The sequence below is a fragment of the Osmia bicornis genome, chromosome 8, assembly GCF_907164935.1.
Source record: "Osmia bicornis bicornis chromosome 8, iOsmBic2.1, whole genome shotgun sequence".
NCBI lineage: Eukaryota > Metazoa > Arthropoda > Insecta > Hymenoptera > Megachilidae > Osmia > Osmia bicornis.
The window spans coordinates 8,415,975-8,432,645 of NC_060223.1; the positions used below are offsets into that span (position 1 = coordinate 8,415,975).

Consider the following 16,671-nt stretch of genomic DNA (forward strand, 5'->3'; position numbering starts at 1 on the left):
TGGGACAGCGGCGTGCGCCGCACCGTGAGTCGCTGGTCCGCGCGCGTCAAACGTATATCGTTTCGATACACGCACACCGCGTTTGTGTAGCTCGTGATATATCGCGCTATGTGCCGTCAGTGTGTGTGTGCCAAAGGATCCTAGATGACTGTGGGAATAGTGAGTGACAGTCGTGCAGCAAAGAAATGGAAAAGATAGAGGTGAGTTAATTATTATTTTGGTTAATGCGTGGTAATTATTAAAAAAAAAAGTTGTACGTGCCGGGTTAGTGTACGGATTCCGCGCGTCTCAGTTCTTTTTTCTTTCCCCGTTCGCTGTCGAATTCACCCGACGTGGGTTCTCGCTCTCGTCCGTAATGCAGAAGTGACAGCGTGGTGACGAGTGGGGGAAGGGGTAGTCAATGGAGGGGAGATGATCGTGTAGTTAGACATCTGGCAACGAATGCAATTGTGTGTATCTTCAATGTGCCACACTATTAGACGGACTGATTACTTCTCCCTTCTCCTACCTTATCAATCGCGTCGTCTTTCTCTGTTTCATTTTCATTTCTCTCTGTCAACTTTGTGATTCGACTTTTATCTCTCTCGCACGTTTCTTACCCGACCTCCCCCTCCCCCGTCGCTCTTATACTCCTCCTCCCCCAACTTCTACCCTACTCTCTGCTCTTTTTCTCTCTCGCTCGTTCATATGCTTGCTTACTTTTTCTCTCCGTTTACATATCTCACTCGCTCCTTCTCTTTCTCTCTCTCTCTCTTTATCTCGCTTATTCTACATCCATCTTTCTCGCTCTTCTGTTAGTACACTTTGTGCCTTTTTCTCTCTTTCCCTCTTTCGTGTTCTCTCATTCTCAGTTAGTGAGGTATTTATAGATGTGCCTTAACCCGATTTAACACAGCCACCTCGACTCGCATTGTCCTAACAACGATTTAATGAGGAATTACATTTTTTTTCCCGAATTCTTTCACCCTCGTGTATTTTAATCAAATATTTTTTCTGTGTCTATTTTTTTTTTTTCTCGTTCTCTTATGAATTATTTTAGTTTTAAATGCAAAACGAGGGTCAAAGGGGAAACACAACAGCACTATTCGTGCACATGTTCGAGAGTCGAATCGATAAGTACGTCCGTTATTATTAGGATGAAATATTATGGTACACCGGCAGATAAATAGAGCGTCGCTTGTTTAAAGGAAATTTTAACAACGTGTGCGTTTGGCTGTGTGAGAAAAATATATTTAGGAATAGGATTTCGTGGAAAGGATGTACAGTCGGATGAAAGGTTTTATGACAGGTTTTATTATCGACTATTTTTCTTTTTCGCCTTTCCTCTTTTGTTTATACTATGAAACCGATTAAATTGGTGTTATTTATTTACCACTCAAAGCACAGCAATAATTAACCCGTATGTTCCGATGATTCAATTACTGATTTGCTGAGAACAGTTTTTTTTTCCCCTGTTATTTTCTCGTATCTCCTGTGTGCTTTTCTCTTTTTATTTTCCCCACCGCTTCACTGATTCTCGTTCTCTCTCCCTCTCTTTCCATCTGGTATTCATTCGTTCTGGCTATCTTTGCTAGCAAACGAATTGAAAGTATATGTACATTTGAGAACTAAATCGATAATGTTGGGTCGCGAGTCACGGTTGGTAATTATATTGTATCAGTGCTGAAGCGGTGAATGTTATTTTTGTTATCATAACTCAGCTAAGTACATGATACACGCAAAGCGTTCTCTATTGTATTTTTTTTTTTTTTTTTTTATTTTCTTTCGTAACAAGTAGGCAACAAAACTTGTGCAGTTTTCGTCGCTTTTGTCCTCCGTATATAGTAACTTAAAATATTCTCTCTGGCTTTCGCGAATAAAGTGTGCTTTTTTCCGACGAGCTATTTAGCGTCCGTAGAAATTTCTATATCCTTTTTATTTTTTTCTTCTCTCTCTCGTCGCTTGCTGAAACGAGAAATACAAACTGTAAGAAATGTTACTGGCAAATGCAATAATAATCAGTGCGCCAACGAAAATTTCCATCCCCCTGCGACCTATATTCGGCCGTCTATGACGTAATAAAATTATATATTTACACGACACGATGCTATTTGGAGTATAAGTGAGCTACCGTAAAATCATGTTATTATACAATATTGAACGATCGTTTTATAAACTAGGTGTAACGTTTTGTGATAATATTAACCGTCATAGAGTCGTAAAATGTAGGTTAGTAATTATCCATCGTAGTTTACATTTAATATTTAACACTTACAACGTAGTTTAATGCGCGCTAATATTTGTTAACCTATATTTTAGTGTATAAGCGTATAAGATACAATCGCATATTAAAATATAGGTTATTAAATGTTAATGGATATTGAATACGTTTTATTTAATTTTAATCAATTCTGTTCAAACGATTCGCGTTTAATTAAATATTTCAATTGATGAATTAAATTTAAATAAACAGACAAATGAAAATAATTTAATAATTCGACAAAATTGATAATATACGTTTCAGAGAATGGCACGATTTAATTAAAGGGTTAAATGGAAATTTTTTTATGAACGATATTACGTCGGTTCTATTTATTAATTCCGCGCGTTGGATTAAATAATACGTGAATTGCGATTAAAATAATGCTCCGTCCTTGTGACAAACAAATACACCTATATTATTGTGTTTGTGTACGCGCGCGCGATTCAGAAGTCATAAAAAATAACAAAACATTTGTTTTACCTTGACTGTAATTTCCAACGCGATTCGTTTGGTATTGCAAAGCCGTTCAATATCTGCTTTAAATATAAACGCATTATCTTTCTACGATTTTTTTTTTTTATGATTCGTTCGCTCGAGAATCAAGGCTCTATTCGTAAAATTGCATTAAAATTGTTTCGAATAAAAGATCCATTTTTGCCATCGTGGAAATTGCGTCATTTGCTTGACATAGCAGCATTTACGTTTAAGGATTTCAATATTACACAAACGTATGACATCTCTAAAGAGATTAAACTCGGAATTTAGTGCGCGAGCTGTAATTCACGTCGTCGATAACTTCATAGCATTCGCCCAGGCCCGTATACACAACACGTAAAAACCTTTCTCACGGCCAATCAGTTTCTCGCTTGGATTTATGTAATATAATATTCGTTCTTGGTTGTTCTTGATTCTCTATTCGTGAACCACCGCCACGAACGCAAATATAGCTCCGATAAAAATACTGTTCGTGCTCGTAAGATAATTATCTCGTGATTCACCGAGCGTTGTTTCTTTTCTCGTTACGAGTCCTTAATAAATTTCGTAGTCGGTTACAGCCATGTTTTCATTCCTCCCTTTCTCTCTTTCTCTCTCTACATCTAAATAATATTTGAATTCGTCACGCACGCAAGTTCTTTCTTGCCATTATTTTTCATATACTATTTGTATTTTGTATTATACCTCATCCAGCAAAATTCTGAATTCCTGCTTTACATTTGTAATTATAATTTGTTTCGAGGTAGACACATGTTCCCACATACGTTCTAACCAGCTTTGATACAGGATATTCTAAACGGAAAACTATTCGAGAGGCGGAACACGTATAATTTCTTATCTTATTATTTTCCATGTATATTATATGTATCTTTTTTTCTCCTTCTTTTCCTTTCATTAATTTACTCGGTAATCGGCCGTGCATACATACGTATAATATCGCATACAGCCTGTGTTTACATGTCTCTCTCTCTCTTTCTCTCGCCTGACTCTTCCCCACTTCGGGCAACTTCGGGCGCATTCGTGTTGATACGCGTGACACGATGCGCACGCACGCCACCTCGTACAGCACGAGTCAAATTCAACGAACCGAGCGGGACAGGTGCTTCACTAACAATAGTGGTGTACTCCTTTGAAAATATACTTCAAATAATGATCGCGTCGCTAAGCGTACTTCCAGTTATCGCGTAAAGTTACTTGCCGTGCACGATACATGAACACACACACACATCCCTCGCATACCACAAAAACGGTAAGTTGAATAAATTTTATGATCTTTCAACGGCAAAGGAAATTAGCCGATAATTCATCCGCGTGCATGCGCTTGCTCCCGTTTGCCGGAATTCAATTGGTGATTCATAATTAAAATTTGTGTACACGCGACCGAGCATGTATTTATTCTTGCTCACGTTTGCCTATCGAATGCGTATCGAAAATCGTATAGATTTTCACGCGTTCTACCCGATCGAATATTCATGATCCCCGAGAAATGAAATTTAGGTTAGGTTATGTACTGTATTGGTTTAATGCTGTCCGATAAAGATGTTGTTTGATTGATTAGCTCATCGATTATCTTAGCATACTTGTTTCTTTTTCTACCAGATCGATATGTTTTAAAGATATTAGTACATAAAGATAAAAATATTAGTAGTTTTATAAATCTTGCTCGTCGAGTTGGCGTTGTTCGTTTCTTACTCCGATCCTAGTATGGCCCCACGGAAAACCTCCCGCTCTTTTCTGCTAACGACATTAAAGGAAAGTACCCCGTTGCTGCCTTAATGGAATTTACTTTTGTAGCTTCACGGAGCTCGCTCATACTTCGCAGAGTAAATTGCACCGCGAGGGTGGATCACGAAAAACAAGTGTCTCGATTTGACGCGAACAATGCGACGTTACTTTCCCCTAAAATTATTTCGCAAATTGGAAATTCAAAATATCTATCTAGGCAAATTAAAAAATCTCGACTGTTAGCATCAATTCAGTTAATTTTTACAAAATGAAGCTATTGTCCCGCCCCCTTGGCAGTAGGAGTTTAGGTCTAACTATAAATATGAAATTTTAAATGAAACATGGTTTTATCAATCTGCCTTTTCTCACTTGATAAATTGTTACACCGACTAACGCGTTTAGATTTGTTTGATCGCGTGCGCTGGGCACTCATCAAAATAAAGAGCTGATAAGAAGCTTTTCATACGATTCGAGATAACGCTATGAACAAGGAAACGGTTCTGTTGAATAGAATAATACCGGCATATGGTATGTGTTTACAACGCTGTATGATTTATCCTGGAAAATGGAAGCTTTATAAAATTATTTCATTAATAAGAAATTGACCGTACAGGTGTCGCAAATGAATTCATAACAACAATGCTAATTAAAAATATTACCCTATCGATAATTCATCGATATCATTTTATTTACAACGATATCCAATATTTTGATTACAAATATTCTACCATCTATAAAATTAAAAGTAATGGAAAATTTTGCATACTTTTAATTTGTTGTCGTTTTCTCGTTCAATTACCGGTTTCATGGAGTAAATGGTTAGTAAATTAACCGAACGTCGTCCTCGTTCGGTGAAATCCATGAAAAGCCGTTAGCGAAATTAATATTAATGAGTTGTTAATGATCATTGTTGCCCATCGACTCTTCTTTTTTTCTCCCTCTCCCTCTCTTCGTTCATAGTATATTTACTTGCTTTCCATCGGATTCATCGCTTCCAGCAAGAATTTCCGAACGATGTGAAAGTTTTAATTAACCCGTATTTTATAATTGTAATTTCCTTGCTATATAATATCGTATTATATATTGTCGTGTTCTTTCTGATGTATCAGCAATTGAAGCATTCCTAATTATACGGGAACTTGTGTTTATTGAGATCAATTGAATACGCGAGATAATGCGGTGCTCGTTTCCATCCGATTATTAAAACTCAATTAAATCGATATACACGTCGAGTTTGTCGCTTAAAAAACACCGGATAGAAATATCTACGTATCAGGAAATTTAATACCACCAATTGATTTAATGCTAAACCGGTTCGAAATTCTATCAATTCGTGATCGATTAAACGCATATTTCTAAATGAATCAATGTACAGGATGTTTCAAAAAGAAAGATACGTACTATAGTTTTGTTAAGTAGAATAAATTTCATTTTCAACAAGTTTACAGTACGATAAAACAGATCGATTTCTCTATGGAAATACGAATGCTATTTACTCGAAAACCGTATCGCAATAACAAAGGTAATTGCAACAAGGAATTGTAAATAGAAAAATCAATTTTATCTTAATTTATTTTAATTGTTAGCAAAATACAATTATGATAAAAGTTCACAAATTTTCAGATCATTTATACATTTTGTTTATTTTTTTCATTTTTACTTTGTTGTTTAAAATACTCCGTGACAAGCATTACTTCCATTATTTATGCACGATAACAGTACGATAACAGACTGCACCTGTCGTTATCGTTTTCAATTGTTCAAACGATTCACACATTGACTAACGTATAATGTATCTAGTACCTTTGTTATTGCATGTTTTCACAATATAATTTTTAGTTTTAAAATCAATGTTCCATTATTCTGTTTAATAAATTTAATTTTTTTTTGGGAGTGGTTGATGAATTCTTAAGAAAAATTTATGTTTCATTTGTGCACATTGGTAGAATAACGCTTGAAATTGTTAAAATAAGTAAAAATATTTGTTATAAGCGCGAGGAGAAAAGAAGCACTGAAAAATAACTCAGTTAACAGGTTCAATTGATTTCATAACTTTGACTAGTTGGAAACGCGGTCAGCCAGACTTTCCTTCGAGACTGTACTCTCCTCTCGACTAATTTTGCCGATTAGAATTTTAGCATGATGTACACTCTGCTACAAAAGTAACAACTCATACATTTTTCTTAGCAAATTACTACGCGCGCATTGTATCTTTTAATTATCGTTGCAAAATTTTCAACGAAGTTAAAATTTCATTTCAGAATATTTATTCGCAATATTTATCAGTGCAATTCGTAGAATCAATATTTCCATATCGTTCAATTTTATAATTTCTATCCACCAATTTTTTCAAAATGCTTGAAGCATGGAGGGTTACCGAAAAAAAAACCTTACAATTTACGGGGACATGTCAATACAAAAGGATTAATGGAAAAAACGAGCTGCCCTTCGAGGCATACGGTGTCGAATAATGGAGAATTTACGAGTCTATCGACGGTGGTTTGATATTCGAATCGCTGATAAAAGCACACGGTAGAAATACAGAAATAAATATAGAAAAAAAAGAGAGAGAGGAATAGGAAAATGAAAATGAAAAGGTACATTCCAATACACGTGTATACACACAAGATCCAAGCCCGGCAACTGTTCCCCTTTTTCAGGAAGTTGCCACAATAATAGAATGCATTTTCCATTTGTCCAATTCCCAGCAGTCATTACGTTCCGCCTCTCTATCGAGTTCCATCCCCCTGCCACCCTTTACACACACGTGAAATTACCAGTCGATGCACAAATATCGAGGTAAAAATTGCCTGTGTACAAATTTTTCACGAATTTACCCAGTTGGCTCGTGGCCTAACATCGAAGATAGGCTCGGACACGGATGAGAACATAGCAAGAAACATTGAGTGTAAACAGAGACACGATAGCTAATAAATCTATTCTGAAATTTATTAGACGGAATTACCAAATAGATCAATTTCAGTATTATAATTATCCATGATTTCTGAACAAATTGGGAGAGAAGTTAGGATGAGACAGAGAAAGGGATAATAATATACCTCCGCTGATGATTACTTGGACGAAATCGTCCTTGTATCTCGAATATACAAGAATTTCTGATTACACGTTGGGATAATTGAAAGTGGGAATATGAAATGGTAAACAGGGCGAATCTAGGACAGGCGAATGAATCATTCTTAATTGAACGTATTGTTGAACGAAAGCATGCTCTTCTTTCCCTTTATACATATTATATTTTTATGTTAAAATCATTGCTGTCATTTGCAATTTTATTAGACTGTCAAAGGGTTCAGAAAGGATATAAGAGGGTTGAACAGGTTATCGTCGTTACGTTCGATCTTCGATCGTCGCGATCGATCAAAACCGATCCACCTGCCTATGTCCTGTAATCGCGATCGACCATAAGGGAAGAGTATTATTTAAACACACCTGTGTGTGTGTGTGTGTGTGTATTTCTAGATAAATACTTGTGTCTCGACCTCTAGCATAATCGCAAGACACCTGGGGTTCGTTGCTGGTTAGCTGGTTGCTGAGAAACCGGTTCTCTACGATCGAAAAGAAAATTTCAATAATGATTATCACGTGTCTGTTTGGACGTTTCCTAGGCGAATGTTGTTTGTTCGATTAATTCGAAATTCCACGATTCAACGATTGATAACACCAAACTATGTTATTCTTCTTCTTTTTTTTTGAAATCATTGTATAATTTGAAAATAAAATGGTTAAGAATAGTAATTTTATTTCTACCAGCTATTTTGACCAGCTTTAATTTGAAGTTTACCGGAGATTTTTAGCCCGCCACCTATAACTTGTTAGATTTAGGTCAACCGTGTCCGTGCGCGTATTCTTGAAAGTTTCTTGGAGGAAAATTAAAACGAACACATCCAAATATTACCAGGATGGGTAACTGGAACTTTTAATTACATTTTATAGACCGTCGATAATTTATCTTAAGTTATTAAGCGTCTCGGTTTGCGAAACTTTCGCCGCTTCTAACGGATATGATTTTACGAACGTGTCGGATCAATAAGTCACAGCAACTTGTCTTGGATTACCAACTTTTCCAATTCCAAAAAACCCTTTCGGGTCTCCCTTGTGTATAATTCTCGAGCACTCTCAATCTTATAAAATTTAATCAGTCGTAAAATTTCGAATCGGATAAGTGGTTCGAATTGCTTTCCAAAATGAAAAAGAAAGGAAGGAAAAATATGTGGGTATTTACTTGATAAAGAGATGAAATGAAAAATTCATTTTGTCCCACTATTTTCGTGTTCTCTTGAAACGAGAAGCTGTTCGATCCCGAGCTAGCTGCGTCACGATTAATTTCTCGAAACCATGCTTTAAAGTTATTACAAAAGCTCCCCGAGGGATTTTGTGATTTCGCTCGCGCGACTCCCTTCGAACTGTCAGCCACCCACTTTTTGAGTGTCAGCTTATTTAACAGACCGTCCCAAGTGTGTACACACGTACACGCGTACACACGCTCTCCCTTTTACTCTCTGTTCCATCCTCTTTGCTTCTCATCGTCTTTACCATTTCTCCCTTTTCATCCGCTATTTTCTTGTTTTCCCAGCCACCTTGCTTTTGATCTTCTCGAATCTGTTGGAAAATCTTTGCCAGATGCTTGCCAGTTTATCACCTCGATTAAATTTCATTAGATTCTCCTAAGTTTTTTATATTCTATCGACAAATAGAGGATGGAATAGAAAGAGTACAACGGAGGTTAAATGAAAAATTCATCGCAATCGGATGCTCCCGTTTCATTTTCCGACCGGTGTAATGTAAAATCAGCTCGACCGAGGCAGCCTGTTTAGAGAGAACGTTGCAAATAATGGTGAACAGAGAGAACACTTTTGAAAGAGAAACGAACTGAATGCGATACGTGGGTGGCGAAAGATGCAGGAGGTATACCGTGCGCGGGGCAAGGGGGCTGAGATTAATCTGTATGCTAGAGAAAAAGATAGACGGACAGATAGATAAATAGACGGACGGAGGCAGAGTGAAAGAAAAGGAATGAAAAATAACGAATGATTATATAAATTAAGCCCGACACAACGGTACGAAGGGACTCTGAAACGGTCGAATGAAATCATCGTCGATTGTGTAATAATAGGCGAGCGTTGCCTGCAGGAAGCTGAATTTATGCGATTCAAACAATCTCGCGGGACAATTCTCGTGTAATTCGAATATAAAGTAATATCGTGCCATGAATAACACACTTTAATCGACGAAACTATGATTAATGCTGACTATTCAGTGTTCAGTTTTTTTCTTTTCCCCCTTTTTTTGCAAGTTTAAACAATTCGAAACCTTTTGAAAATTTAATAACACGTTAATTGTCGCTTTGAGTCACCCCGTATATTCAAAGTGATTACTAATCCATCCATGAGTCGATCGTTTCGTGGTATTTTAATAAATAACCGTTTTGATGTGAAATCACGACGTAGGAATGTGTAGACGAAATTCCTCGATGAAAAAAACGCGTTTTATTTCGCGAACAATGAAAGAAAATTTTTTATAAATTATACCTAAGTTCAGTCTAACGCATTCGGAATTAATTATTATCGAATAGTGTCGTTGCATAATTGACCAGATTGATTGTATTGTGTTGCAAATGTTTCCTGTATCGAGCCCGCGTTCACGTGAAATCGAATCGAACGGATAAACAATCTCGATTGATATCGATTTTCTATTTGTATAATACACCGTGTTTCCCCTACAATGTTTCATAACGTGCACACAAGAAACTTGGCTGCAAAATTTAACGTGTTTTCCCCCTTCTGGAAACTGAATAATTCCATCGCGACACGTAATCATTGTTTAAATAATTAATGAACCTATTGCTGATCTGACTAGAAAACGTTCGGTCGAGTTTGTTCGTTGGGGGGAAAAAAAAGTAGAAAACTCCGAGCTGATGCATCATTTCCTTTTTTTTTTCATTCCATAAAAAGAAAAGATAATGAAAGTATAATCAAATATTGAATTTATAAGTCGATCGAAAAGAAAAAAAAAAGGTCTCCGGTGACAATGTGCAATGTCGAAAACGTCTATAAACAAACGAAACGAGTGCATTAAAGTTGCTCGTCACGGAATAACCTAGATTCCTTTGAAACGTTTACCAGTTGTACATGTATGAGTGTTTTATTTCTTTCGTTGGTGATTTAATAACAAGTAAATGGAAAGGGAGACGTGAAGGGGAAGGGAAAGATGATCAGAATTTCAATTTACCTAGAGAATCCATTAAGAGTTGATAACAATTACGATTGTAATGTTGCAACGTACAGGGAACTAGAATCGTATGCAATGTCGCGGAACGATGTTCGTTTCTTGCAAAAGGTTAATTAATGTTTTACGTACTTGTCTATTACTTGTCTGTGCTAGCTACGGACAATCCGTGTGCATGCGCGACTGTATCCCCTGTTATTTCGTGTAAACGTTTAACGTGTGTAGGAAAAGAAAGTATAAACGCAAGCGGACAGGGAGAAAATTGCAATAATTAAGTATACAACGTTTACAATTAACAATTTCTGTTTATCGCTCGTTATTATATAGTATTTCCGAGGGTTTAATACATAGAAAAGATCACGAACGTCAGTGGATAGAGAAATTCCAATAATGAAGTCTACAGCGTTATAATTAATCGAGTTCGATGACCCGTGGACCCGAGCGGTTGCCAGCATAATTGATCGCGGTCTTTAAATTAACTGTATGTTAATTTTCAAGGTGATCAGAATTGGAAAATTAAAAAAAATGAAACATATTATCGTGCATGTTTTTTCACGTGCCTGTAAGAATAATCGTCGATCGATAAGATAAAATGAATGAAAGTAGGAGGTAGAAAAATATCAAGAAAATTAAATTAATTTTTCTTAATCGTTTGCAAACACCTGCTTAGTATAATTAAAAGAAGAAGGATAATCCTCGCGGTTGTATAGTTATTATTCATTTGTAATAAACGGAAAAGTGGTTGATTTAAGAGAGAGAAAGGAGGAAAGAAAAAAGGGACACTATTACTGATAAACGAAGTGAATAAATTAAAATGGAACGTTGCGAAATAACCTGGATTCTTTCAGCGTTCGGCAATATATTTCTTGCGCCAGGATTTAATAATAATACGATATCGGATCTATAAACGCGAATGCATTGCTCGTCGACACATGTGTGCATGCGTGTGTGTTGGTGCATTTGCGCGTGCGCTTTTGCCCCCCTACTGTGCCCCCCCCCCTCATCCCCACTTCATTGCAAACCACCACCGATTGCGCCCGATTGAGAAACAGAAACTGTCGTTGCGTTATCTATCTATGCGAAACTGCGTGTAGGTGCGGAAACAGTTTTCGCGATGCCTTTCGACGTGAATGAATCAAATTGCACAAGAATATCACCTTGCAAATCTTTCATTCTGAATTTTCAATTCTACGTTTTCACCTTTCGGTTGTCTGTTTTAAAATTTTTTAAATTGAAACTTTGTACCTTGAATCTTTTACCTTGAGACAGGAAGGAATATTGAAATAATTTTTTATTTATTATTTTGAAAGCAATATTCAGCCTGAAATGCTAAAGCGCATTAAATTCGAAGTTTTTATTAAACTGGTGCTGAACGGTACGACGGTACTGTTACCAAATAATAACGCGATATCTATTATTAGCATATAAACAATAGAAAACGCGATTATTGTTCCAGTGGTTGTATTTGCAAGCGAGTTATGTTGCAGCATCACTATTTCTATGGCGTATTATTACTCACACACGTACAATTGCATCATTAAGATACTATTTAACCGGCTTCACCGTTTAAAATTAATTACCTGGAAAGTTTCTTTTAGAAGAAGAAAAAACAAACGTGGAACTCGTTTCTTGCATTCTTCTGTATCAGCTTACCTCCTTTCGATGTGTCTGTACGATCTATTCGCTCGTCTTTTTGAATAATTCATTTTTTTTTTTTTTTTTTTTTCATTATCGGTGTAATAATAATGATCATGATTAATTGCAAAACACCTTCATAACTGTCCTAATCTAGCTGATACGATCACGTTTAGCTGATAATCGTTTATCAGCCAATAGTGTCGGAATGTTATCATCAATTGCTTTCAAAAATAAAACAAATTCTCTTCGTTAAGATAACACTTTGTAGCACATATTATTGTTTCTCTTTTTTCGTTTCAAAACATTATGCAATTAACGATTTCCTTTGTCAGATATGTTGGTTCTGTTTTTTTTTGTATTAAATTGTTGTTCAATTTACTGCTAGAAAGCTTTAGAAAATGTTATATTGTTTCATTGTAATTGAAACAAAGTGCGATTTCTTTATTTGCCAGCTTTTTGTCAGCGTTTGCATTTTCAGCCGGGCGTTTATCAAATATGTATCCTCCCGTCTGTTTTTACAAATCGGGCTGGCAGGGCTTTTCGAAATTCACTGAATTTTCCGCGCTTACGTTGACTAATCTGTTCGCTGGTCGAATTCGTTCGTTCATTATTTTTCGATTGTTGTTCGATTTCAACAGACTAATTTGTCGAGCCGTAATATCTGCTTCTTTCGCAACCATTCCCACTGTAATTTTGTAAATTTCGTTTAGATTAAATATTATTTTTCGTCTTGCGAAGAAGAAAGGAACAAGCTTCCATTCACCGACGAAATTTAGACATTAAAACGGCCAACAAACGGCGAGATTTTAAATGAAAAAATACGCGACATGAAAAAGAAAAAAAAAATCTCTAATTAAAACATAGAACTCTCCAGTTTCTCTCACAGTTTATAACATTAATAGAAATTACGTCAGACAGTTTCTACGGGCGAGACCATCAAAAAGACTTATTAAAGAGGCGTTTCAATCCGACTGGTAATTTCACGTTTCACAGGTTCCCAGTGAAAGAGGAAAAACAGGACAGCTTGCTGTGCTCGCTTTATTCGATAGAAATAATTCGACTAGCGAGTTTTGGTGCGCTCGAGTAATTAACCAGAGAAAATAAAAAGAAAAGAAGGAAAAAAAGAAATATATGAAAAGATAGAAAAAGATTAATGCTACATCTTTGAACGAGACGCGCGTAAATTATTTGAAATTCAGTTTGAAACGTAATCTGGTTCCATGGCGTAGAGTTGCAAGAAGTGGTTATCAAACTTTCATCACAAGATAATAATTTATGATTTGTAAACTCTCTTGATTATTCGAAGCTACGTTTGCCTTAAAAATTTAAACACTCACCTCGGCTCGTTCGCGCTACGCTGAAACGAATTAATTTGTGAAACTTTTCGAAATTTAAAATTCGTAACAAATGATTGTGCTGAAAATTAAATGTAAATTTGAAACACGAATATTACATTAAATTTTGTATAATCGAGTTTAGTTATTTTCATCAGAAGTTAATTACTTTAATTAAATTCTCGGTTTAAACAAGAATTTTCTTTTCCATTCTAATTAACCACACCTGATGGTTGATTAAAATTTTCAAGAAAAGACATAGGATCTTTTTCTTACTTTTCGAGCTGGTGTAATTTCAATCGGAGAAGGTCGAAACGAAAGAAAATAAGAGGAAATTAGAAAAAGAGAAGAAAAATGGAATACTTGTTTCCAAGCGTTCTAGTAAAAAGGATTAAATATTCTCGAGTGAATAAAACGTTTTTCATGGAATATCGCGAGATTTTTACCGGTGAAAAAGGGGAATGAGAAAAATTGTGTTTGCCCGTGTAATATGTTTTCATTGAAACCGCGTATGATTTAAAAATGTATTTGCTTCGCGCTCGTCCATCTCCTACTGCTCCAATATTTATTTATCAATATGGACGAATAAAATACAGGAGGAACGTGAAAGCGTGTATAATGTGAAAATAAAAGCTTTCCTTTTGGCGAATGTTTGATAACAACGTGGCATCCTTGTATAGGCTCTCCTTTTTATTTCTGTTTGAATGAAGTCGCTGGGCCATTCGTCATGTATCTTGAGTACCATTCGTTCTATAGCTTACAGGACTTTTCTTTACCTTAAAAAGAATACCTTGTTCTGCAACTCTTATGGCATTCAAGTTTTCTTATTTTTTTTTTTTTACATCGAGCCTTGATTTACATTGATGAGTTGGCATAATGAGAGGAGTTTTTTCATTTCTTTTTTCCTTCACTCGCAACTACTCTTAATTCATGCCGTATTGATACAAGAAAATATTCAGCAGCAAATGAGGATTCTGATAAATTAGAAAAATATTTCAAATTTTCAATTGAAATTATTATCGATTCCTCCTACCGGAAGTGGAACGGCATATTCTTAGCAAATTAAAAGAGAAGAGATGGCGAGTTGGCTGACACCCGGGGTTCGCGCGCTAAACGGCCAAATGAACGTTGATTATTCTCAAAAGAGGGCCCGGTTAGAGCAGGACCCAATTATATGAACTGAGAACCGGTTCCATTTTCGGAGCCATCTCACCCAAGGTGACTTCTGATCTCTCTCTGGTGTAGCAAGCCCCTAGGTATTGTGTGTCGACAGCTGAAAGAAGGAGGAAGGAAAAATCAAGGACCTTTACGGCCCCCGAATATCTTTCATTATCTATAAACTTCCGTTGTCTCTTCTCTGGAATGATAATGACGAGTCGGAACGGGTTGAGTTTCGCGAGAGAAACGAGTAACAAGATGCGAAAGCAAAGGTAGAAATAAAAAGAAGAAAAGTGATACGCGAGAATGCGAATGAGGAAAAAAGAAGAGAGGATATGTTGAAGATGTCACTTTTACCTTGGTGTATTTAGGTGCAGAATTTAGGTGCATTTCAATGTCTATCAAATTATATTTGAATTCTTTTCAATGCGGTTTTTCTTTCAAATATTTTCAAATATTAAATTTATGATAAGAACATTTAAAAATTAGGAGCCTATTTAAAGGCTAATGATTGACAGAAAACATTTCACACCGCGGTTCTTTTTCCTCAGGGATTGATACAAATTGCTCGATGCCAAATAGGAAAGATAGTTGGTACCGCAAAGGGTTAAATGCCTCGGCAAATGTTGCGTGAGGTGATGCGTTGACGAGTCAAGTGTGCCTATTCGTTGATTCGTGTTACAGAGAAAGTCGTGTGCGTGCACGGGTACCTGAGTCAAATTCCCCGTATATCGTGTATCGAGTGTGCATACACGTGTCTTTCCTCGTGTGTGTATTCCCCCCTCAATGTTGATTCACTCCTGTACACACACGCTACTCTACCGAGTCGTACGTGAGCTCGCGATAACGATGGATTTAATACGCTCTCAATCAGATCAAGTATCTTGAATCGCTTTTCATTTTAATCGAACGATTACAAATTAAGAATTTTTATAACATAGTTGTTACATTTAAAAAGAAAATTATTTTTGATTATTTATTGCTCTGAAACAAATACCTGCATATTTCAATTGTATTCTTTTTAAAAAAAGTCAATATTGTGTCTTCAACCTTTTGCATTTTATCTGAAATTAAATTAATTGAAAAATTTAGGATATTGCTATCGTTTAAATAAAAATGATAACTCATAACCATCGCTACCGGTAGAATCTGTGTGTGCGAATATAGCCTAAAGGCTGTTTCACAAACAGCGCTCGTCTCGCAATGGGGATCTAAATCCAAATGAAAATAGGAACACGTGTGTGAACGTTGTATATCGATTTCGGTGTAATACATAGGGCAGCGTGAATAAATTTCGAAACATACCGTGCAACGGTAAATACGAAGCTAGAAAATTGCTTCATTTTTTCATTTTTCTTTTTCCCCCTCGTAAATGATTGTAACGGATAAACGTTAAATAAATTTTCGAGAAAAAATGCTTGGGTGTTTTTGATGCAGTTTTGAAGCAAATATCGATCAATGAAATGGAATAAATTATTCGAGTAACAGAATATTTGCACAAGAAAAGCTTGTTTGTCTGTGTAATAAACGAGGAACTTCTTTTTAACAGACTGTCTACCGTGAATTTGCATCTAATAATTTAAATTTCAAAACCACTTAAATACTGAGTCAACCAGATCGCATTTACAACGCTAATCCATTTAGCTGAATGTAAAAACAAGAAATCGAGAACATATTTCATTTTATTTTCATCGTTACTCATTAGTTTTATATTAGTATCATATCATTTCGAAAGAAATTAATTAATCTGTATTCGTGGTTTCACCTTAATCTCAGGATTAAATAAAATTATTAATAACATTTCCTAATGAATTATTAATAATAATTAAGAAA

At 35.9% G+C, this 16,671-nt stretch overlaps 1 protein-coding gene across 2 annotated transcripts in view; it reads left to right on the top strand.

The window, feature by feature from the left end:
• The first annotated feature begins 114 nt into the window (after positions 1-114).
• Positions 115-16,671, top strand: part of LOC114873750 — a 100,637-nt gene continuing 84,080 nt past the window's right edge. The window contains exon 1 of one of the 2 annotated variants that reach the window (XM_029182396.2): positions 115-200. In XM_029182396.2, the coding sequence (XP_029038229.2) occupies positions 186-200 (15 nt within the window). In that variant the 5' untranslated portion in view covers positions 115-185. Of the gene's footprint in view, positions 201-3,840; positions 3,987-16,671 lie in introns of those variants that run through there. The other variant, XM_029182395.2, reaches the window with a different exon arrangement.